The sequence below is a fragment of the Furipterus horrens genome, unplaced genomic scaffold (assembly GCF_987537825.1).
Source record: "Furipterus horrens unplaced genomic scaffold, mFurHor1.1.pri manual_scaffold_11, whole genome shotgun sequence".
In the NCBI taxonomy this organism is placed as follows: domain Eukaryota; kingdom Metazoa; phylum Chordata; class Mammalia; order Chiroptera; family Furipteridae; genus Furipterus; species Furipterus horrens.
This window is the reverse complement of record NW_028327181.1, coordinates 87,883,295-87,907,910: the sequence shown is the minus strand read 5'-3', so window position 1 is coordinate 87,907,910 and position 24,616 is coordinate 87,883,295. Positions and strand designations below refer to the sequence as shown.

The following is a 24,616-nucleotide window of genomic DNA, read 5'->3' as shown; positions in this document are numbered from 1 at the left end:
TTACAGCTAGAATAAGGAGATGTAAGTAGAAAGCTATGTAGGTTAAAAAGTATAACTTAGTTTATTTAGCAAATAAAAAAATAAAGAGTTTGTAAATGCTGTGTTCAAGGTAATTTTTTCAGAGCACAATGACAGGTGAAAGGTCAATTTTTCTAATTTGGCATTTACTATTTTACTGAAAGTCACAATTTCAGAGCAAATAACTGAGAGGCTGAAAGCAATATTTAGGAAAGACTGGCTCTCATATAGCAGATTAAAAGTAATCACTAGCCCTGGCTGATGTGCCTTAGTGGATTGAGCACCGGCCTGCGAACCAAAGGGTCGCCAGTTCGATTCCCAGTCAGGGCACGTGCCTTGGTTGCGTGCCAGGTCCCCAGTTGGGGGTGCGTGAGGGGCAACCACACATTGATGTTTCTCTCCCTCCTTTCCTCTCTCCCTCCCCCTCTCCCTAAAAATAAATAAATAAAATAAATATTTTTTCTAAAAATCTCTAAATTGTTTACCCAATATTTTGATTCCTGAGGGAGACAAAAAACAGCCTTTCTTTTACTATATGCTTCATAACCTAGACAACAAACATTTTTAAATGAGTATTAAACAAATAAAAGCAATAATGGAATAACTTAATTTCTCCAAACTATTGGCAATATAACTAAAAATTGCTCACTGCCCCAGACTTTGTTTTAGGCATGCCCTCCTTGGATGTGATTCATCATTTTAAACTTCTGGGCTTTCAGGGAGAATATATACCAAATCTTCACCAGGAGTACACATATAATCGACCACAAGGGGGCACTTAAACTGAAACTGTCTTACTCTGTTAATTTTAGAAAAATAATCTTTCAGATGTCCTCAAAATATTGACAAGGAATACTTATCACTAACAATAATATTTAAAGTTTCGTATTTGACTTTACAAAGAAAACAATCAAATGTCAAAGCATAAACAAACATATCCTCACTTGTCCAAAATCTTCATTAAATTTAGTGTATTTTATTATGCTCTTACAAAAGCAATTTGAGGGACTATGATTACCTTTTTCAAAGAAAATAAATTTATTTTTTAATGTATTTATTTATTTTTTTATTTTTAGAGAGAGGGAGAGGGAGGAAGAAAGAGAGGGAGAGAAACATCAATGTGTGGTTGACTCTCACGCACCTCCATTTTGGTTTACAGGATGGCGCTCAATCCACTGAGCCACACCAGCCATGGCCAAAGCAAATAAATTTAAATGAATAGTTTTATTGTCAAACATATAACTTAAAGAATTTTACTGTTCAATTTAGGAAGTAGACTATTTCATTTCATCAACAATGTAGCACAAATCCATCCATAAGTGCTTAAGTCCTCTGATGCAATTTCAAAAGTTTGCACTTAACTACATTCAAAAACCTCCTTTCCTGCTTGCATGAGTGTTAACTTATATAATGATACAGATTTACTAGGAAACAAAATGTTTTTGGAATGCCACTTAAGTTATTTTATATTTTCTAAAAATACCTTATTCTCAAATTTTTAAAGATCTCAGAAATACCCAGCCCAGGTATAGCAAAAACCATTATACTATCTTTCTCCCCCGTGGTTATAAGCATTGATTTTAACAGCTAAATCAAAGCAAGCTGACTTCTGAAGATGATGGCTTGGAAACTATGCTACAGTATAAAATTAGTTATGGAAAATATTTTTATAAACAAGTTCTGAAAAAAATTCCAGGTCTCACTTTCTAATGGCCAAGTCCTAGGGCAAGTTACTTAACTTTTCTGAGCTTCAATCTCTTCATCTGTAAAATGCAGACAAAACAGTGCCTACATTATTGGATTCTTGTGAGGATTAATGAAAAAACATATATAAAGTACTTATAACACTGTCAGACACATAATAAGTGCTCAATAAATGTTGTTGTTGGCTACTGATATACTAGCCCATCACCAACTAATTATACCTTGATCTAAAACCCAGGCCTAGACCACCGATTATTGTGTAATAAGCCTTACTAATGTCAATGCCTATCTGTATGTTGGCCTAGCACCTTTGGCCTCTCTCTGGCCCAAAAGTACAACACAGGGAAGGAAATGAGAGGCAGAGAGAATGAGTATCCAAAGGGTGAAGAAAGGAGGCTGGGAGAGGGAAGCAGAGGAATGGGAGAAGAGGAGCATAGAATAAATTTCACTTACTTCCTAATTTGTTCACAGCAATCCTAATGAGTCTGAGCTCTTTCAGGGGGGCCTTTGAGACTCAGTGAACATGGTCTGCTAACTGCTCTGTCTATAAAGACAGTGTCGCTAACTTTTCACTTAAATATAGCATTAAACTTTCAACCGAAAATGTGGTTACAGTTATGTCACCATTTGTAATGACCTTCCCAACAAAAGTTTCCATGCTACCACCTCCATAACAAGATGTTGGCAGGGGGCGTACAATAAACCCCTTAACGATATACTTGGGAGCAGAGGGGGCAAGAAAAAATTACACAAATTTCTAAAAATAACTGATCCAAACCAACTGTATATAAAATTTTATATACTGTTTCTCATATCAATTTTTAGACTAAGGTAATAGACTGAATCCACACATCTCATTTTGCTCCCTCCTGAAACCCTCTTAAACTGCTAAACAAATATTTTTAAAGACAAAATTCATAAGGATAGAAAAAATACGAGAGACAACAAAAAATTTTGGAAGCAGAAAGCAAATGGACAAATGATAACTGCCTTAGCAGAGCCAAGAAAGCCCAAGCCCCAAACCAAAAGGGTGAAGCTGAGAACTAACAACTCTCCTCAAAAGGAACTGAAGCCCTGGCTGGCGTGGCTCAGTGCACTGAGCACCAGCCTGCAGACTGAAAGGTCACCAGTTCGATACCCAGTCAGGGCACATGCCCGGGTTGCAGGCCAGGCCCCTGGTTGAGGGGTGTGCAAGAGACTGCAGATCAATGTTTCTCTCCTACTTTTTCCCTCCCTTCCCCACTCTAAAAAATACATTAAAGCTTTAAAAAACATAAAATAATTTATTAAAAAGGCACTGAAAATGAGGAGGGTATGTACAGCAGAGGACTGCTTGAATGCTATCTAAGGACCAGATCCCTAAACCACCTAGCTTCTGCAGGCCACCAGGGTTTAGTGTCTAAAGGAGGTAAAACAGGTTCTCCGGACCAGGGGACACAGGCTCAGCTGTGAAGAAGGGCACTGCACAGAAAACCAAGGGCACAGAATGGCCATACCTGCAGTAAATGTACGCATGCTTCCACCACTCAGCCAGGCAGACACTCATGCTCCAAGCAGGATACCAGAACACACCTCTCTCTCTGGGCCATCCGACCAACTCAAGAGGAAGGACTAAAGATAGTGACATCAGGGATTCCCAATAAAATAGAATGAATAAGAAAATAACCCAACAGTAAAGCTCAAAATTGATAAGGCCTACCCACCTGTTCAGAGCTTCCAATCATTGATATAATTTCACAGCATTAATCAGGAGCAAAAAATTAAGGATTAAAACACCTGAGAATGGAGGAGACCAAAACAAACATCAAGAAGAAGCAACTTAAGCCCTAACTGGTGTGGTTCAGTGGGCTGCATGTCATACTGCAAACCGAAAGATCACTGGTTCAATTCCTGGTCAGGGCACATGCCTGGGTTGCAAGGCCAGGTCTCCCTGATTGGGGGTGTGGGAGAGGCAACCAACTGATGTTTCTCTCTCTCGTTTTCTCCCCTACCCTCTCTCTAAAAGTAAATAAAATCTTTTTTTAAAAAAAGCAGCAACTTAAAAGAAACTGAGACTATGCACGGAAGGAAAAAAATCATCACTAATATCCTCAGAAAAGAAAAAAATTTATATCCACTGAAACTAAAACAGGATTTTATATTTTTAAAAAGGAAGAAGAGCCCTAGCTGGAGTGGCTCAGTTGGCTGGGTGTTGTCCTGCAACAGAAAGGTCACAGGTTCAATACCCAGTCACAGCACATGCCTAAATTGCTGGGTTTAATCCCCAGTCTGCGTGCATGCAGAAGGCAACCAATTGATGCCTCCCTCCCCCAATAAACAAGCTCTTAGAAAATAAAATAATAGCAGAAAAGAAAAACTAAATAGCAAGGCTGGAAGATCAAAATAAGGAAATCTTCAGAAGATAGAGCGATATACACAACACACATGCTCGAGCACGCGCATACACACACACAGCTTAAAGAGGAAAATAACAAAAAAGAAAACTGGAAATAAAAAATAAGAAAATCAGAAGACTAAAACAGGAAGTCCAACAGCAATAAAATAATAGCTCAAGATAAATACAGGAGAAGAGAAAGTCCTCAAGAGTTCTCAGAACCAAAGGACTCAACTACCAGATTGAGGTGGCCACCAAATACCCAATCCATTAACCCACAGAACATCACTCTAAGAAAACTATAGAACATCCCTCTAATACTACAGAACACTGGAGGCATAGATTCTATAAGCTTCCAGATTAAGTCCAACTGGTCACATACAAAGAATCAATGAATAGATCCAATTTCTCAACAAGACAAGTGTACGAAGTCTGAAGATCTCTGCTTACTCTGTACCATGTTTATAAATTAAGGGTGAGCATGGCTAAGTACCGTATTTTTCACACTATAAGACGAACCTGACCATAAGATGCACCTAGATTTAGAGGAGGAAAACAAGAAAAAAAAAAACTGAACCAAATGGTGTACTAAAATATTTAATAAAATATAACAGAATAATATTTCAACCATGTAAAGTGAACAGCAGTCAACAACGGTATTAAGAATCATCATCCCTGTCATTAACAAATGAGAGACTTTAAGGTTCAAGGTCTCTTCTAGTTTTTTGGGAACCCCAAGAACTCATCACTAGTGCCAGAATTTATGAAGCTCAGTTGCTCACAATCACTGATAATCACTTTCTTCGCTATCTTCATCCTGACCACATGCCCTGAGATTCAACAGTAAAGAGGGACATTTAAGTGTCCCCAGGGGCCTACTGCTTCCTCTTCTAACGGCTGTCACCGCTGCTGACAGGTCAGGTAATTCACATCACGGTCTGTGACGCAATATTTGCTCCTTAATATGCACAGACATTTCCCCCCCCACTTCTGGGGGGGAAAAAGTACGTCTTATGGAGCTAAAAATATGGTACTTCTCTCTGCCAGGCTTGGCCTCACCATGTACAGATGAAGTTCCTGCTCTCTTCACGCCCTGCTCTGACATTCTTCTCATCCCATCACACGTTTTCTGATTTGACCTAATTCTGAGAACTGAAAGAAGGCTTTAAGAACTTTAGCAGGCCCTAGCTTCCTGTGGCTCAGTGGACTGAGTGCCAGCTTAAGAACCAAAAGGTCACCGGTTCAATTCCCAGTCAGGGCACAAGCCCGGGTTGCGGGCCAGGTTCCTGGTTAGGGGTGTATGAGAGGCAACCAACCATACATTGATGTTTCTCTCTCTTTCTCCCTCTCTTCTCCTCTCTCTAAAAATAAATAGTCTTTTTAAAAAAACAAAACCAAAAAACCACCTTTAGAAACTGAGAATAGAAAGTATCCCACTCCCTCTCATGAACTTTCACAGTATGTCCAAAACCATGTCCACACTACAAGCCTACCCAACACCCGGACTGAAGTGAATCCTCTGCTTCCCCCGATGGTCTCCTGACCTCCCACTGCCCAGCCTGGGAGAGCCTCTTGAGAACCCCCAGGAAAGCAGAAGCCAGACTGCCACCCTTGGCCTGCCGGGCCTATCTTCTGGGAGGCTGCAACCACTAATGGCAGAACTGATCTTTCCTTAGACAGCTGGCTTGTTCTTGCTGTTCCGTTTACATGCAGAAATAGTAAAACTCAAAAGAGAAGCAAGAACACCCTAACACCTCAGGGTGGGCTGAGGGAACATAACCAGGGAAGGGCCCAGATAGGCCTTCTGCCTGGGAACCTTCTATTTCCCCTCCTAAGCATCGAAAACAAGGTTGCATACTTTGCTTTTGTTTAGTATACTCTTCTTTCCTTATAACTTTAAAAACTTTTAAGGTAAATATTTCTTCAAATTAGAAATTATTTGGCAACACAACTGATTATTAAATCACAAAGGCGTAAATCACATCAGCAGCATAGTTCTGCTCCATCATAAAGGAAACTGGCTTAATTTTAAATCATACAAAAATCAAGACGAGATGTACTTACATTATGAGCCTTCGGTTTAGGAACCAGTATTTTCTCCGACTTCTGTCATATCCAATAGGTTCATGTCGAATATATGGTTTGTTTTTTTGGATTTCAGCAACACAGTCAGTCACACCAGGCACCTTATGGGCTACACAGACTTCACACTGCCATTCATCCTCTGGCACCTCCTCAAGAGGCGGTTTCACACATTCCAAATGGTATACTGCCGAACATGTCTCACAGCAAAGCAAGTCCCCAAGTTTGTGACAAACCCTACAGTGGTCATCATATTGGATCACCCCTTCAGACATCAACTCTTCACGAGCAATATTTGTGGTGAGAAACTGATCGACTAAGAACTGCAGAACTTTGATTTTGTTCTCTACTGGTCCGTAAGGATAGTCCTCTGCTTCTTGGTAAGGAAGCACGTGATGGTACTCCTTGTCACTCTCACAGTACACCCGCAGCACCTCTGGCCACGTCATTCCGTCTATGAAATACAGCGTGGAATTAACACTATCTTTCAGATCAGCAGGCCCAAAGGTAGTATTGGAAGTGTCTTCTTCACGCAAAACTGCTTTCAAAAGCACGACGTGCATCTCTGCCATAAGTGTACACTGCTCTTGACTCACCAAAGCGGCACAAAAGTCCTCAAAGCGAAAAGGAGATAACCTTAAAACAGTGCCAAAGTTCCGCAGTACCTCATAAATGGCAATGACATTCATTATATGCTCATTAGGCACCATTAAATCCTCAGAGGACTTGGGAAATTCAAGGGGCGGGATATCTTTTTCTTCCAATATTGGAGAACGGGGTCGATGTATTCTTGGTTTTCGCCTGCCTGTAAATAAAGAAATGGTATAATTACAAATCAATATATCATTTCTACAAACTAGGGGTTTTCAAATTTTTCCTATTTGGATCTATACCTCAAAAATTATATAAGCATACTTCTATTTTTCTAATAAGTGTCAAGTTAACATAACACCAAGAAGCATTGATTCAGCTTTAATTATTAAGTCTATAGAAAATCTAAAATCTGAAACTAGACCCCCTTCTTATACAAGAATAAATTCAAAAATGGATTAAATGTAAGACCCAAAACAATAGAACTCCTGAATAAAAACATAGGCAGCCCTGGCTGGTATGGCTCAGTGGATTGATCACTAGCCTGTGAACCAAAAGGTCATTGGTTCAATTCCCAGTCAGGGCACATGCCTGGGTTGTGGGCCAGGTCCCCAGTTAGGGGTGTGTGAGAGGCAACCCATTAATGTATCTCTCACACACTGGTATTTTTCTCCCTCTCTTTCTCCCTCCCTGCCCCTCCCTTGAGAAGAGAAGAAAAGGTGAAGGGGTTAAGAATACAAATTGGTAATTATAAAAGAGTCACAGGGATGTGAAGTACGGCATAGGAAACAGAGTCAATAACACTGGATTAACTTATGTATGGTGCCAGGTGGATTCTAAACTTATCAAGGGGATCATTTTGTAAATTATATAAATATAACAGTATAACAACCATGCTATACATCTGAAACTAATATAAAATAACATTGAGGGTCAACTGTAACTGAAAAGAAAAAAGGCAAGAACATCTAAATTCGAAATTTTTCCATATTCCAAACTAGAAGTAAAAAAATAAAAATTTAATTATAACCAGCTCTCAATTCTGCAGGGGGGTTAATTGGTTTACAAGTAACCATGATAATTTTTTTGAAAGCACATTTGTGAAAGAGCTGACAAGAACATAAACAAGAAAATAAAGCATCTCCATGTAAGATAACAGGCACAACAGATCTCACACTTTGTCAGGTGTGATACACAAACGCCTCTCAACAACCAGACAGGAAGTTCTCTGGTGTAGCACCCCTTTCCTCTGCCAGAAGGACTGACTTCCTAAGAGCCAAACGGAGAGTTCCGCCATGAAGCACAAGGTTAGGGCTGGGACAGAAAGGAAGAAGTAAAAAGGAGAAGAGGGAAACAGGGCTCTAATAACTGGGAGGAAAGGGGGTGGGGAGGGGCTCACCTGGGAAGCTAACAACAGTCTATCTTTTTTTAGCAATTAGGCAATTTTTTTTTTTTTTTAAGAGAGAGGGGAAGGGAGAAAGAAAGAGAGGAAGAGAAACATCGATCAGTTGCCTCTCACAGGCATCCTGACTGGGGACCCAAACTCCGCAACCTAGGCATGTGCCCTGACCAGGAAGCGAATCAACAACGCCCAACCAACTGAGCCACACTGGTGAGGTCCAGTTAAGAACTTGAGGCACCTCTCCCCCAATGTACAGGATGTGCTGTCCAGGAACCTACATGGATGGATATAAATATCAATATATAGCATTTGAGAGCTTAGTTTATAACAGGCTCACCTCTGTCCCTCTGAATAAATCTATGAGCTATTAAAATAAGCCCTGCTGTATAAATTAAACTTACTGAAAGAAACAAGTTTCTCCCTAATGTTTACAGTATAGAAAATATATTTTTAAATGTCAGAAATAATTTTAACAAGATCAATTAACATTAAATTCATTTTTGTACAATTAAATTTTATTAACCATAAACTTGGGTTGTTGGTACCATCTTAACTGCCTTCCCCCACCTCCATTCCTTCCCTCCCCACCCCCAAGCTGGCACATAGTACCAAGAGACAGAAGTATAATGAAGCACACAAAAAGTCAAGATTTTAATTTACACAATGACCCCCGCTATTCAGTCACTGGAAAATAAATTTTCCAAATAAGAATATACCCGTACTTTCTACAGAAAAAAGTTCAAGGGATCACTCAGCCAGACACTGCTGGTGAGCCTAAACAGAAAGAACCCTCCTCTATCTCAGCAAATTTCACAAAACTGACACTATCCACACACAGATGCAATTTTCACAGATTCAATTATATCAGCAAATCACCACACTAGTAAGCATCATGATGCAGTCCATTTCACTATCTTCTGAAAATTACGGGACTCATCTGTGTAAGTATAAATGAGATAAAGCAGAATAGGAGTAAAAGGGAAGACTGAACCTAGAGGAATATCCGCAAATAAGAGTACAAAAAACACAAGTCAGAAAACAAGACAAAAACGCTTATAGAAACAGTCCTGTGTTCTGTCCAGATGTTACTGTAAGGCAGTAACACAAATGTTGTATAATTTAATTTAATGTCCAATTTTAAACTATCAGCGTTCATATATCCTGAAAGATTTTGGATAACCATTGTATTATTCTGATTTTTTAAACATTCCATTCAGCTTTATACTAAGCTAACCATTCTCTGTTAGTTTCAGAGGTGTAAAAAGAACAAAGGCAAAAAGGTCCATATATCTATATTCTATATTATCTAGCTGGAAACCACAAAATAGTTTCTATTGAAACTACGACATACAGTTTCAGTTCACTCTGAAGCACTAATGTAAGAGAATAAATTTGCTCACTTTTTAAAGCAACTGGCAAACTCTATCTGAATGAATAATCCTTTGATCCAGCAATTTTACTTCCTGAAATTTATCCCAGATATAGAAACACATTAATTTAAGTATAAATTTACATTCTTAATCAACAGTTTATAAAAGCTTAAGTTTTGTGTGTTTTAACCTAAATATACATCAACACTTAAATGAATTATAGATTATGATACACCTACACAATAGAATCCAATGTAGCAGCTGAAAAGAACAAAGTAAAATTCACATGTGCTAAATGAAAAATCTTTAAGATACATTATTAAGTGGAGGGAAAAAAACAGCTATAGAACAAAGAACACAATCTCAAATGAGAAATTAGAAAGAAAAAAAAGAAAGAAAAAGGGGCAATGATAAAGTATACATGTCTAACAGATCATGTGAGAATATTTTTCAAGTAGTTGCTTCTGGGAAGGAGAATTGGGGGACAGAAAAGGCAGACTGATTTTTTACCATTTAATATTTTTTAATATCACATGCATGTACTTTTATTATAATATTTTAAGAGAAAAATACTGGTCAGGTATCTGTAAACATGTATAAAAGGTTAATATTCAAATCAGTAAGATGATGCAATTACTAATGGCTACTGATAGTCTTGTATGAATATAAATATAAATCATTATGCCAAATTCAAAGATTCAGGTTTACAGAACTGATTCAGGTTTACATAATATATAAAGAGAAAATTCAAAATCAAACCACTTAAGCCCCTCAATTGTCAATCATTAGTATCAGTAAGTAATTTCAACCACTCATGGGTATGTATTTATAATATTATGTCACTGAGGATTATGCTTATTTCCATTTTCAACAGTGATCTAATATCTAGCTGATAAATTAATTTTTCTGTATTTAAAAAAGGATTAATGTCAATCTCACAAGTTATCGGGAAAAGGCAAAGTAAAACCATGATGAGATTCTATTTCATGCTAGTCGATGGAAAAAATTTCTGAGTCCAACCAAACAAACTTTTGGGAAGAATGTAGAACAGAAACACCAGTGGGACTGTAAACTGGTACCACCACTTTATAGAGCAATTCAGTCATAGTTGTGTATAAAATCCTGAGAGAACAGACTGCAAACTTTTTACCCATGACCCAAAGAAGTACATTTTATATCTCAATCCAGTGCTCACATATCCCAAAACAAGTTTTACAGAGCTACTCTTTCTATATGCCTTACATTGATAGTCTCTTCTATCCTATTCTAATACCTTCTGCTCTATTCTCTTTCCTTTTTTAAAACATGCAGCTCACAATTTGAGTAATATTTCTCTAGAGAAGCTTTCCTCATGCATATGCAGAACATTCAATATTGTTTATAAAAGCAAACAGTCACTGAAGCTGGAAACAACCAAATGTACATCAATAGGGGAATGGTTAAGTTGTGGGATATTCGTTTGACAGAATTCTAAAGAGTAGTCTTGACTAATTTAAGGCTACATATGTCAGCATGGAGCAATCTTTAAAACAGCATAAAAAAAACCGCTACACAAGGATCAATAATTTGAAGCCATTCAAAACAGTTTTCTCTATTGCCGATGGATGAATGAACTGGGCAATATCACCACTAGAATGCACTCTCCTTAAGGGCAGGGAGCTTTGTCTGTGTTGTTTGTCTCTGTAAATAGGTGTCTGGTACATAGTAAGGTATATTTATTTATTTGTTTAATTTTTTTTAAAGATTGTATTTACTCACTTATTTTTAGAGAGAGAGGGAGAAAAACATGGTCTCTTGCACACCCTCACCTGGGGACCTGGCCCACAACCCAGGCATGTACCCTGGCCTGGAGTCAAATGAGGGACCTTTTGGTTTGCAGGTAATGCTCAACCCACTGAGTCATACCAGTCAGGGCATGGTATGTTTTTTAAAGAAATAGTAGTTTTGAAGTGCTAGCCCATGCAGTACAGATAACAAAATTATGTCTTTACATTATTTGAAGATGTTAGAAATGTGTCTTTATTTCTCACCATATAACCAAATAAAGAACTATAATGAAAATTAGAACAGTGGTCCTTAAACTCTGTACATCAGATTCACCTTGAGAGCTAATTTTGATTGAAATAGCTTCTGATTCAATAGGTCAAGAATAGAATCTCATAATTTGCATTTCTAACAATTCCTAGGTGATGCCAATTGTGCTGGTCTGAGGCTCACACTTTTGAGAACCACTGCCCCGGAATTAGAAAGGTTATCCCACTGAAATCCAGATGACTAAAAATTAATACAAATCAGAAGAAATTCACTAATTCCAGAAGTTACCGTCAAACCTTACTATTCAAAATGTAATTGGCATTAGCTATGATGCTTGAGAGAAATTCAGACTCTCAGGCCTCACCCCAGGCCTACTAAATTATGAACTGCAGTTTCTCAAAATTTTCAGGTGATTCATATGTTCATTAAAGTGTGAGAAGCTGCCTTGAGACAATCCATCCTAAAAGTGGAGGTGCAGCAAAATCACACGGTAAGCAATTAAAAAGTGTCAAAATACAACCCAAATTTATAGAACCCCAGGTGAAGCTCAGTACTGTATTTTTATCTTTCTTCCCAGATAATCCTGATGTGCAGCCAAGTTTGAAAACTACTGCTTCACAGAAACTGGATATTCCCTCTATGAAGCAGAGTAGGACTTTTGTGGAATCTTAAGCGACAGAACTAAGAGGTTGCCTCAGGAGGCATGATTAGAATAGAACTGATGTGAAAGAAAGGTGAAGCCTAATCACAAACAATAAGCCCACAAAAAGAAAATGTTAAGGATGGGAAGTTATCTGCATAAATTCTGGGAGAAAAAAAAGAGAGCCAAAGAACAAGAATTTGTCAATGAACTTCCAGCATAGTCTAGTTAAGGAAGAGAATTTCTTAACTGAGTAACAAAGATTCTGGCCCATCTGACAGGTTATTTCCTTAACAGAAGAATTAATTACCATATATAGGTATTTTATTTAAATGACCTGGCAGCTGTTGAAGCAGAACTTTCCATCCTTTTGTATTTTATAATAGAAAGAAATCTACTTAATGGGTCTACAGGGATGCTCTTCTCTCTGAACTCTTTGGAAGACTAGTCAGTCCTCAGCAATTGTTAACTGTTACTTGGGATTCTTTTCTATATGTCTGGGTTTTTTAAGTGTACATTGTGACAAGATCTGTATTTGTATAATTAAAAAAGAACTTCTCTACACATTTTAACAGATATTGCCTTAATTTATTGACCTGCAAGAAATCCTAGGCCTTGATCAAATGTAACCTCTTCTGTCCTCTCCTATGCCTCCTGGCCCTGTGCTTCTCTGACACTTTGTACAGTTCTCCATGATAGTGTGAGCACATTTACCTGGCAGGTAATACTTGTGTGCCCTGGCTCACTTAACTTCTTTAAAGCACAAATGGTGCCTATGTTATCATAGTAACTAAAAGATTGGTTCAACTAATGACACCCAGAAGCAAAACTACCTGCAAAGGGTGAAAGTCCTGGGTCATCAAAGACCTAAATTAATGAAGAGACAGTGAATGTACTCAACTGGAAGCTTCAATACTGTTAAAATGTCAATTCTCCCCAAATTAAACATGCAACACAATCCCAAGCAAAATCCCAAAAGGATATTTTGTAGATATTGATAAGCTAATTCAAAAGTATAAATGAAAAGGCACAGGAACAAGAATAGCCAAAATAATTTTTTAAATGAATCAAGTTGGATAATTCATACTATCTTCTTTTACTTGTTACCTAAAGACCTACTAAAATCAAGATTGTTATTGCCCTGGCTGGTGTAGCTCAGTGGATTGCGGACCAGCCTGTAAACCAAAGGGTCGCTGGTTCGATTCCCAGCCAGCGCACGTGTCTGGGTTGCAGGCCAGATCCCCAGTTGGGGGCATGAGAGAGGCAACCACACATTGATGTTTCTCTCCCTCTCTTTCTCCCTTCCCCTCTCTTTAAAAATAAATACCATATTTTTTGCCCCATAAGACGCACTCCCCCCTCCAAAAGTGGAGGGAAATGTCTGTGCGTCTTATGGAGCAAATATTGCATCACAGACTGTGATGTGTATTACCTGACCTGTCAGTGGTGGCGACATCTGTTAGAAGAGGAAGCGGTGGTCCCATGCGTAACACTTGGGGATGCTTAAATGTCCCACTTTACTGCTGAATCTCAGGGTGTCTGGTCAGTTGCTTTCCGCCTGTGCCCATCACCTGGGACCTGGGAGAGTGCAGAGAACCACCTGACACTCCCAGCTACAACCGCTGACCTGTCGAATGAGCAGAGACTAATAACAGGTATGAGGCACAGTGCCAACTGCCAATTGCCTTTGACACTGGGTGGGGTCTGTGTCAGTAGAATCGCCTCCAATCACCAATCACTGTGTCTTAAGCTCTGCCAACCACGAGAGGCAGATGGGTGGAGCTGAAGTATATACGTAACCTGTTCTCGGCTGGCTACTGGCTCCGTTAGAAGCTACAGCTTATCTCGTCTATCTCCATACTGTTCCCAGCGCACACCAGATATCTGTGTGAGGAGGCCAGCAGTAATGGGGTGAGCAGCTGTTAAGTGCTGAACTTTGTGGTATATAAAGGGAGTTATGGTGGAGTCACTGTTCTAGTAGTAACACAGGCACTGAGGGGATTAAGGGGTATCACCAGCTGTAACAGGTACTGGGGGTAGTCCGCCAGCACCTGTAACTAGGATAGTGACAGTTTCAGTGACTGTTACAACTAGTGATACCTCATAACTCCCTCAATGCCTGTTAGTAAAGGCCCCCATAAATTCTGACACTAGCAATGATGAGTTCTTGGGGTTCCCAGAAAACTAGAAGAGTACTTGATCTTTAAAGTCTCTCCTCATTTGTTAATGACAGTGATGATGGTTCTTAATACTGCTGTTGACTGCTGTTCACTTTACATGGTTGAAATATTATTGTTATATTTTATTAAATATTTTAGTACACCATTTGGTTCAGAATTATTATTTCTTGTTTTTCTCCTCTAAACCTAGGTGCATCTTATAGTCAGGTGTGTCTTATTATAGTGCGAAAAATATGGTAAATAAAATAATTTTTTTAAATAAAATAAAATCAAGATAGTTATCAAGTAATCTTGATTACAGCAGCAAAAGGATAGACACAGAAGTCACTGGAACAGAATAGAGTCCAAAAATACTCATACAAATAATGGTCCACTGTATTCTGACAAAGATGCAAAGGACCTGCAATGGAGAAAGTATTTTATTTCAACAAATGGTCCTGGAACAACTGGACTTCCATATGCCAGGAAAAAAAAAAAAAAAAAGGGAGAGAAAGAGAGAGAGAACCTCAACTTCTACCTCACATCTTATACAAAAATTAACTCAAAGTCAATTACAGACCTAAATATAAAACCTTTAACTATAACATACCTAGAAGAAATCGAAGAAAAAATATTTATGACCGTGTGTTAGTTTGGCCAGGGATTAGCAAAATTATAACCCATGAGAGAAATAAATAATTGGGGAAAATAACCAAAAGGATAATATTTGGTGATGTGACAATTAGGTTAAATTCAAATTGCATGTCCGTAAGTTTTTATTGGAATACAGCCCTTCTCATTTATATATTGTCTCTGCTGCTTTCCTGCTACAATGGCATAGTTCCAACAGGTTGCAATCAAAATTTAAAACTTCTGCTCTTGGAAAGACACTGTTAAGAGAATAAAACACAAGCCACAAACTAGGAGAAAATATATGCACATCACACAGGCAACAAGGCACTTATATCAAAATGTATAAAGAACTCTTACTACTCAGTAATAACCAACAACCCAATTAAAACATCCTCAGTAAAGGCGTCATTATCTTTCCATCAAAGACTGCATATAATAAGAAATAAAAGATACACATGAAAAGATGCTAGAACTATTTAGTCATTAGGGATAAGCAAATGAAACCCACAATGAGATAACCTATACACATATTAGAGTAGCTAAAATTAAAAAATAAATAAATAAACTGACAACATTAAGAGCTACAGAGGATGTGGAGCAATTGAAACTCTCTTACATTTGCTGGTGAGAAGGCAAAATGGCATGGCCACTTTAGCAGGGTTTAGCAGGCTTTTTTTTATAAACATACAACCCAGAACCCCCAGTCCTATGTATCTATCCGAGATGAAAACCTGTGTTTAAGGAAAAAATTTTAAAAAGCATTATGCAAATGTTTATGGCAGCTTTATTTAAAATTGCCAAAACCAAGAAAAAACTGAAATGCCCTTCAACTGCTAAAGGATAAATGAACAGTAGGTAGTACGTCCATATAACGGACTGCTACTCAGTGATAAAAGAAATAAACTACTAATACACAGTAACATAAATGGATCTCAAGTACATTACACACTGTGCATGTATAAACTATTAAAAATTAAAATACTTTTTAAAAATCAAGCAGCACATGAAAAATTAACATATGATCAAGAGGTTCATTTCAGAAATTTAAGGATAGGGCATATTATGCACTTTAATATAATTCTATTAATTAACATGATAAAAACTATATGATCATCTCAAAAGAAGCTAGGAAGACATTTGACAAAATATAATAGCTACACCTGACTCAAAAAATAAATTAAAAAAATAGCCTATGCCCCGACTGGTGTAACTCAGTGGGTAAGAGCATCGTCCCACAAACTGAAAGGTCACTGGTTGGATTCCTGGTCGGGACACATGCCTGCATTGCCAACCAGGTCCCTGTTTGGGGGTGTGTGAGGGGTAGCCAAACTGATGTTTCTCTCCATCTCTTTCTCCCTCTCTTCCCCTCTCTAAAAAATAAATAAAATCGTTAAAGATAAAATAAAATCCATAACCTCTCCACAAAAGCTCCACGAGAGAAGATATTTTAATAGACAAGTTAAAAACACAGTAAGACTTCATGGTACAAGTGAAAAGATTTACAAAACCAATTATGCATTATCCAACTTTATTATTAAAAATGTATGTTTCTAGCCCTGGCTGGTGGGGCTCAATGGAATGAGTGCTAGCCTGAAAGGTGAAAGGTTGCTGGTTCAATTCCCGGTCAGAGCATATGCCCAGTTGGGAGCATAAAAGAGGTGACCGACTGTTTCTCTTGCACATTTTTAAAAAAAATTTTTTAGAGAGAATAAGGGAGAAAGAAACGGAGAGAAACATGGATCAGTTGCCTTTCTCAAGCCCCCAACTGGTGACCTTGCCTGCACCCCAGACATGTACTCTGACCTGGAATCGAACAGGTGGCCTTTTAGGTCGCAGGCCACAGCTCAATCCACTGAGCCACACCAGCCAGGGCAAGGGCCGGTTATTTCTCATGCACCCATTCTTAGGCTACAACTAGAGGTTCTACTGGAAAAAAGTAAGTAAACCAAAAAAGATCTAAGACCCAAGAAACAGAATCAATGTGGAAAAGTAGCAAAAATTAGTACCAGTGTGTGTGTTGCACTGGCCAGGTAGCTCAGTTTATTAGAGTGTTATCCTGCTATGCCAAGATTGTAGGTTCAATCCCAGATCAGGGCACATACAAGAATCAACCTATGAATGCACAAATAAGTGAAACAAAAAAATCAATGTCTCTTTCTCCCCGATCTCCTTACTCTCTCTAAATTCAATTAAAAAAAAAAAAAAAAAAGTCTCAGTGGGGGAGGTTCACTAACTCTCCAGAGCAATGGTTCAGGTGAGAGCAGAAATGCTGAGGGCTACAGAAAAAAAAAAAAAAAAAAAAAAATCAACAAGGAAAACATGGAATTGCTACATTTGAAAGCCTAGAAAACAAGAAGTGATATTTTAAGGAACCCAGAACACTAAGCAAGTGAAAAAAATACAGCAATAATTCCAGGAAAAGTTACAAAGAAAGTAATAACCATAGCACATTATTTGACTGTGAATAATATTTAACAGTCATAATTGTCTAACCAATCCCTCTTTACCTAAAAATCATGCTATGAGGGTTTAGAAGAAAGGGTAATTTATCAGAACTAAATATACATCTACTTACAAAATCAAGAAAAGCTGTCTAAAATTGATAAATCAAATATAAGCATATTATTTAAAAATACTACGGTAATTACCAGAAAAATAAAAACCAGCTCCAAGAATTGAAAGCCATTGACTCTGGAGAGTACTCAGGTGGGGAGAGGTCTATCAGGGAGCCACTTTCATTCGCTATGAGCTTTTAATATTATTTTGTCAATGTTCATGTCTTTAATAAAGACACAATGAGAAAATTCTTGCTTTAGAGCAAATACGTCAGTTTAATATAATTCTAGTTATTTTTTAAAAATACGTAGATAAAAACATGGCATAAAACAATTGAGTTTTAAAAATATATAAAAATATGTCCATTGGTTATCTTTGGTTGGCAGGATTACAGATAATTTTCATGTTCATCTGTGTATTATGTGTATTTTCCCTGAAGAGTAAATCCACCTGTTTTTATGATTTTTCACTGTAATTTAAAAATCAACTTGAGAACAGATGAAATCTCAGGGGAAGGAGGGAGACAGTGAGAGGGCCATGGAACCTGGAAAACTGGAGCCTAAGGAACAAGCAGAAAAAGAGGGCAAGGAGGACCTACCGGAGAACTAGAAGTTATCAAGAGTGATTTCTCTGAGCACTGTAATTTAAGTGAATGTATTTTTTTATTATAGTGCTGAAATAAATAAGATGTTAAACTGAAATTTTTAAACGGACAAGTTAAACGTGTAATATTTCTTAAATAAAGCTCCGTTTTAATGTAATTTTTACTTAAATGTAGTTCTCAACATCTGTTTATATCTTAGGAGTCAGCAGACAGCTTTTGACAGAGAAAAGCACTGCCTCCACACACTAAGGTCCCTATATCCTCACAGAATCTCCATTTCAGCTCAGGAACAAATCAACAGATAATAATAGCTAGTATTTATTATCTTTCCATTGTGCCAGACCCATTTCACATGCACTAACCCGTTTAGCCCTCACAATACCGTGAATCAGGTACTGTATTTCAACTTCACAAATGAGGAAAGTGGGACACACAGAGTTGAGCTAACTGCCCATCATCAGAGCCCGGGATTCGACTCCATGAAGCCTGGTATCAGATTCTTGTTGTTTGTTTTGTTTTTGTTTTTGAAAGAGTGGGGAAGGGAGGGGGGAAAGGAGAGAAATGTCCATGTGAAAAAGAAACACCTCAATTGGCTGCTTTCCTTACACGCCCCGACCTGGGCCCGAACCCGCTACGCAGACGTGTGCCCTAACCTCTGAACCGGAGACCTTTAGTTTGCGGGACGACGCCCAACCACTGAGACACTGGGCAGGGCAGATTCTCCACTCTATAAAACCTCTATGCTACCTGCTTGCTTCCTTTCAATCCTTGACATTCACAAAAGATTTATCTAGAATCCTCAGATTCTCATACGTCAGGATAGCCTAAAATGTTGTGGCTGGCTTACATGTGCAGGCTCCACCCATGCCTGGCACAAGTCCTCACACAGCGTGAATATCAATGGTAGGATACGACTCCCCTCACGCTGGTCCCTCTCTCTGCCAAACCCTGGAATTAACTGTTCAAGCTGACCTAAAGCAATCCAGTTCTCTTTCTTCCTAAGAGAACTTTGTTTTAAAGCTACTGTAACCACCAGCCTTTCCGAAACACTGACAAAATGGCGGAGGTGGAGCGGAAGAGAAAGCGACGCTCCCGGAAGTCCACCTCCTGCAGCGCGGACCTCGACCAGCCGTGAGATAGATGTACCTTATCAGCAACGAAGAAGCCCTCACAGCGGAAGCGACAGAGCCAGGCCAGGAAGGAGACACCGCCCAAGGAGAAGTCCAACGTGGTGAAGACACACCTGAGCGCCATGATCATCCTGCCCAAGATGGTGGACAGCATGGTGGGCGTCTACAATGGCAATACCTTCAACCAGGTGGAAATCAAGCCTGAGATGATTGATGGGCCACTGCCTGGGCGAGTTCTCTGTCACCTACAAGCCGGTGAAGCACTACCGCCCCGCGCCAGGGCCACCCACTTCTCCAGCTTCATCCCCCTTAAATAGCCAATACAGACACACTTATCTCTTTAAAAAAAAATAAACCAAAAATCTATTTTCATAAAATAAGTATACTTAAGATGATTCTATTAAAATTGTATTTGCAATAATCCAGCAATTCCATTCCTAGGATATACCCAAGAGAAAAACATATTGCAGAGCCAAAAACCTATAAACGAAAGTTCGCAGCAGCATTATTCATAAGAGCCAAAAAGTGGAAACGATTCAAATGTCCATGAAGTGAAGAAAGGATAAGCAAAATAGCACTTCCATGTAATGAAATATTCAAATATAGTACTACTGTAACATGAATGAACCTTGAAAACATTTTGCTAAGTGAAAGAAGCCACAGATTGTATGATTGCGTTTACATAACATGTCCAGAAGAGACATATCAACAGAATGAAAGTAGTGGTTGCCAGAGGATGGAGAGTGGGAGGGAGAGAACAGGGAGTGACTGCTATGATACGTGTTTCTCTTTCTGTCCACACTTGATGTTGTCAGGGCCTGGAGAACTCTGAAGTACTTCCTGAGTTGATCTTCCATCTAGCGCTACAAAACCCATCCAGATCCCCACCAGCTATCTATCTCGTCCTCTCACAATCCATCCTGCAGAACAGAAGCTATGCTAAACTTCCTAACATCCACTGAAATCATACCCCACTTGTTTCCAGGTCTTCTGATCTCGATCTCCTTTAAATCCCCACTACCCTTTCTACCTCACTTGTAACATTCAGAAATTACAAACATACTGAGAAGATATTTGCTTGACACTGATGGAAATAAACACTGCCAAACCAGTAACGAATTCTGCTTAGATAAATCTACAGTTCACTCACGGCATCTATACCACTGATCTCCACCGTCATAATCCTTGGAAGACATAATCACTCACTCTCCCAGGACAACACTAGAGCTTTTGCTTTCTGTAGTCATCAGAGGCTCCAAATTCAAAATTCCAGCTAAGTAGTGGCAGAAGTCCCACACAAGTTAAAAGCAAGAACTATTTTATTTCAACTATGATTTAAATTTTTTTAATTAGCAAATGCTTGATTTCAAGGTACTGTCGGAATTTTACCAAATGCCTATTCAAAACAGATTTTCTATACAATCCTTCTCAAGATATTGGCAAAGTATGTCATAAAATCTATAGGCTGAACTAACTTTGAATTTTAACAATAAATATAAAAGCCTTATTTAGCCAAATACCTCTACCTTAAGCAAAACGAGATTAATTTCAATTCTGTGTTAAGAAGCTGTCATCCCTACAGTAACATGTCATGTGAGTACCTTACATACCCATTTCAATTTTTTCTCCATAAAAGGAAAACATTTAATCTCCAGTGAATAAACCCTTTTAAATCTATGACTTTAGAAAGTTAAGCTACTAACATCAATGAGTGTCTTTGCATCAACAGTTATATTACCTACAAAGTACTCAGATGAATACATGAATGAGTTACTTGTTATATTAAGAATTTAGTATGTTAATACTTAAGCCAACGTTCTAGTCTACAAATATTAATCTAAATTACCAATAAAGTATATGTCTCTATTAGCCTTAACAGTACAGGATTCAAATTCTAGGACATACCCAAGGATTTCTTCACGTGCTTTTAGAATATCTTAAACCAGCCTTAGAATGTTTTCATTTCCAAAGCAAAGCATACTCACATATACACATTTACCTGACAGCCTTTTTCCCAGCCTTTACTATCTGGAAATATATACCAAAAAAAAAAAAAAAAAAAAAAAAAACCCTAATGAAACTAGTGCTTGGCTTAAACAACTCACTGTCATGCACTGTTACTCACTCTAGGAATGAACATATGTATTCTAAAAGTGTACCATTCCTTTTAACATAATCTTAAAAAATAACGTGTTTCAAAAGTAAAACATCCAACAAGTTAAAAAACCACATCCAGTAAAGAAAGGAAAATGCCTGGCAAGCAATATGAAATATTAGCTGCTCAAAACACACTAACTGCTACTAAAAACATGCATTGGTCAAATTGCCTTTCAAAATCTAATTAGACCAGTTCTTAGTTTCCCAAATCAAAAACATTTAGGAGTTATGGCACCCAATGAAGAATGATCAAAACTTCACCTATTACAAATTCTCACCTACTAACAATAATTTATTCAACCAAACTATTTTTTTTTTCAACCAAACTTTGATGAGCAATTGCAACGTGCAAGACACTGTGTTAGCAAATGCACGGGCTGTAAGAGTAATATAAAGATATATAATCCTTAATTTCACATGAAGGTAGGACAAGTATATATACAAGATAGACTATGAGTGTCATTAAGAGAAACAAAATGTCATCTAAGTACATAATTTTTTTTTAAGAAAAAGGAAACCCAACCACAAATTGTAATTTAACTCAGCATATACACAACTATCAATCCTAAATATTGTTTGCAAGGCCTTCAAAGAGACGTTAACTAGCTGAACTGCCTTCAGTCTCTGTGGGGTCTCTTAATTCTGGGTTCTTGGTAGAGAGGACCACATGTGATTTCTTCAAGTAAAAACTATGACTATAAAAGATGTACTGAAATCAAGTTGGCAACAAATGAGAAGTGGCATAGTCCCCTCTACAAACAAGTCATAAACACATAAATACTTTACACTGAATTCATTCCCTTCATTATCCAGCCAGCAAATCCCCACCCACCCCAAAGCCAGGCAAAAGAAGTTACTTTTTTTCATTTGCTGTTAGGAGGATGTAAATGCTCTTAAAAATGTATTCTTATTTCGTTAATCCAGATTATGAAACATAGGAAGAAAAAACCTTGTAGGCTACTGCTACAGATTATGCTTTTTTCACGATTTAATAAGATGCAACTATGTATTTAATACAAAAGAGCAACTGTGTGCTTAAAGAAAAAAAATTCACCAGCCTAGAGAAACTTTCTAGGCTGGTGAAAGTCACAATGAAAAAATTCATTCCAGATCCAGAAGGACTTTTATCCTTCAAAATGGGATAGAGAGAAAAAGTAATTTTCTATCAAATCCCCTAGACGTTTGCTGTGTGACTTACAAGTTGCTCCCAAAGTTCGTCATCAGCAAGTGTGTCTGCATGATCCACTGTCCACCTCTTGCAACAGGTGACAGGAAGCTGCGTTTCTCAGGCAAAGCACAGGGATCAAATCACTAAGACGCATGTTCCTACAATGTCTTACTCTTATTTTAGATTTTACCAAAACGACTCTGAATCGGATGGAGTACCACGTTTGTTCCGGTTTTGTCTGCTTTTCTGCTCTGCCATCCACCAGCAACTGCAGCACGAGCCCACCAGCACTCAAGAATAAAAACAAACACAGCACCAGATAAGGCTCCCGACTAACCCAAAAGGACCCATTTCCTTCACGCAACTTCGAAACCACAGGGGTGTTTGTGTGTGTGCGTGTGTGCGCGCGCGCGCGTACGTGTGTGTGTGTCAACCTGTCTGAATCCTCAATTCCCTTTAAGGAGCCGATCTATAATAAAAACCTAAAAGAAACATTAGAAATGCAAAGAGGTCTGCAAAAACAAGAGGCTTCTTTCATTCCAGAAAACCAAGCCAACACGCGGGGAGAAAAATGAAGGCGATGGATGCGTGTGTGCCCAAGTTTCGGTCCCGCCCCACGGAGACACGGCGCTGGCCCAAATTTTCAGGAGGAAAAAGGAGGGGGCCGGGGGCAGAGAGCGCGAGCGAGCGAGCGAGCGTGTGGCCTGCAAAGAGCAACAATGCAATCTCCATTTTGAACAATGCGACTCTTTCCTCTGGTAAATGCAGTTTTTTTGTCACTTGATGTGCCGTCGCGGTTGCCCACGGCGCGGCGAGGTGGGGGTGGGGAGAGCAGAGGGAGTGAGCGTGGGGGGGGGGGGCGGCGGGGACGGAGCCGCGGCCACCGGGCTGGGCGGGTACCTGGAGTGCTGCTGTAGGTGCTGTGGCTCCTGAAGCTGCTTTCCGTGCAGTAGCTGGCGTCGTCGTCGTCGTCTTCCATCTCCTCCGGGTAATCGGAGTCATCGTCGTCCTCGTCCATCTCGTCTTCCTCGTCGTCCTCGGAGTCCTGGGTCTCCTCGGCATCGCCCTCCTCCTCCTCCTCCTCCGAGACCATGTCCTCCTCCTCCTCCTCCTCCTCCTCGCTCTCGTGGTCATCGTACACCACTTTGTTGACGGCCCTCCGGGTCGGGGTGGTCCGGGCCAGGTGGCTGCCGCCGCCGCCGCCGCCCCCGCCCCCCGTCCTGCCGCCCCCGCCTCCTCGCCCCCCCCGGCCCGGGGCGCTGGTGCTTGGGGGGGCCGGCGGCGGCGGCGGCGGCGGCTTCCTTCGGCTGCTGCTGCTGCCGCCCCCCCTGGGCGAGCTCAGCCGCGTCTTGGGAGCCACCTCAGCCTGGGCGGCGGCCCACCTGCCCCGGCTACTGCCGCGGTGCCGCGAGCGGAGCCCCCCGATGGGTCCGGACGTGGGCGGCGGCGGCGGCGGCGGCGGCGGGGCCGGGGCGCAACGCTCCGCAGCGGGAGCCGCGGGCTGCTTGGGCGGCCTGCCCCGCCGGCCCCTCATGTCGGAGCCGAGGCGGGGGGGAGAAGGGAAAGCGGAGGGGGAGGGGCGGGCGGAGGGGTGGCGGTGGGGGGCGCCGGGGCCGGGCGGGGAGGCCCGCGGGGCCGGGCGGGAGGGGCCCGGCCGGCGGAAGCGGGTGGAGGGAGAAGGCTCAATCCGAATTGCTAGGGCCCCGCTCCGGATCGCCTTCAGCCGCCATCTTGTTTCTTCCCTCTCGCTCGGTGACTGGGGGAACCTACAGCGGCCGCAGGCCCGGAGCGCGGTCACGTGAGCTGCGCCGCCGACGAGCCTGGGACGGAGCGAGGCCGCGCTGCGGCCGCTAGGGGGAGCGCGGGAGTGCTGGGTCGGGGCGGGGGCGCGGGGAGCCCGGGGCTCCTTCGCGCGGCGGGGCTGGACCACGCAGGCGGCGCGGGCCGGCCGGGCGCTCCCCCTCGCGAAGTGTCTCGCACGAAAAGCCTCGGGA

At 40.3% G+C, this 24,616-nt stretch overlaps 1 protein-coding gene across 3 annotated transcripts in view; it reads right to left on the bottom strand.

Moving 5' to 3' along the window:
• Positions 1-24,156, bottom strand: part of BPTF (bromodomain PHD finger transcription factor) — a 115,784-nt gene extending 91,628 nt beyond the window's left edge. For all 3 annotated transcript variants that reach the window (XM_090257253.1, XM_090257254.1, XM_090257255.1), the window contains exons 1-2: positions 23,523-24,156; positions 6,161-6,983 (exon numbers count right to left, since the gene is read on the bottom strand). In XM_090257253.1, coding sequence (XP_090113379.1) covers positions 6,161-6,983; positions 23,523-24,156 — 1,457 coding nt within the window. The remainder of the gene's footprint in view (positions 1-6,160; positions 6,984-23,522) is intronic.
• Between the last annotated feature and the right edge of the window lie 460 nt (positions 24,157-24,616).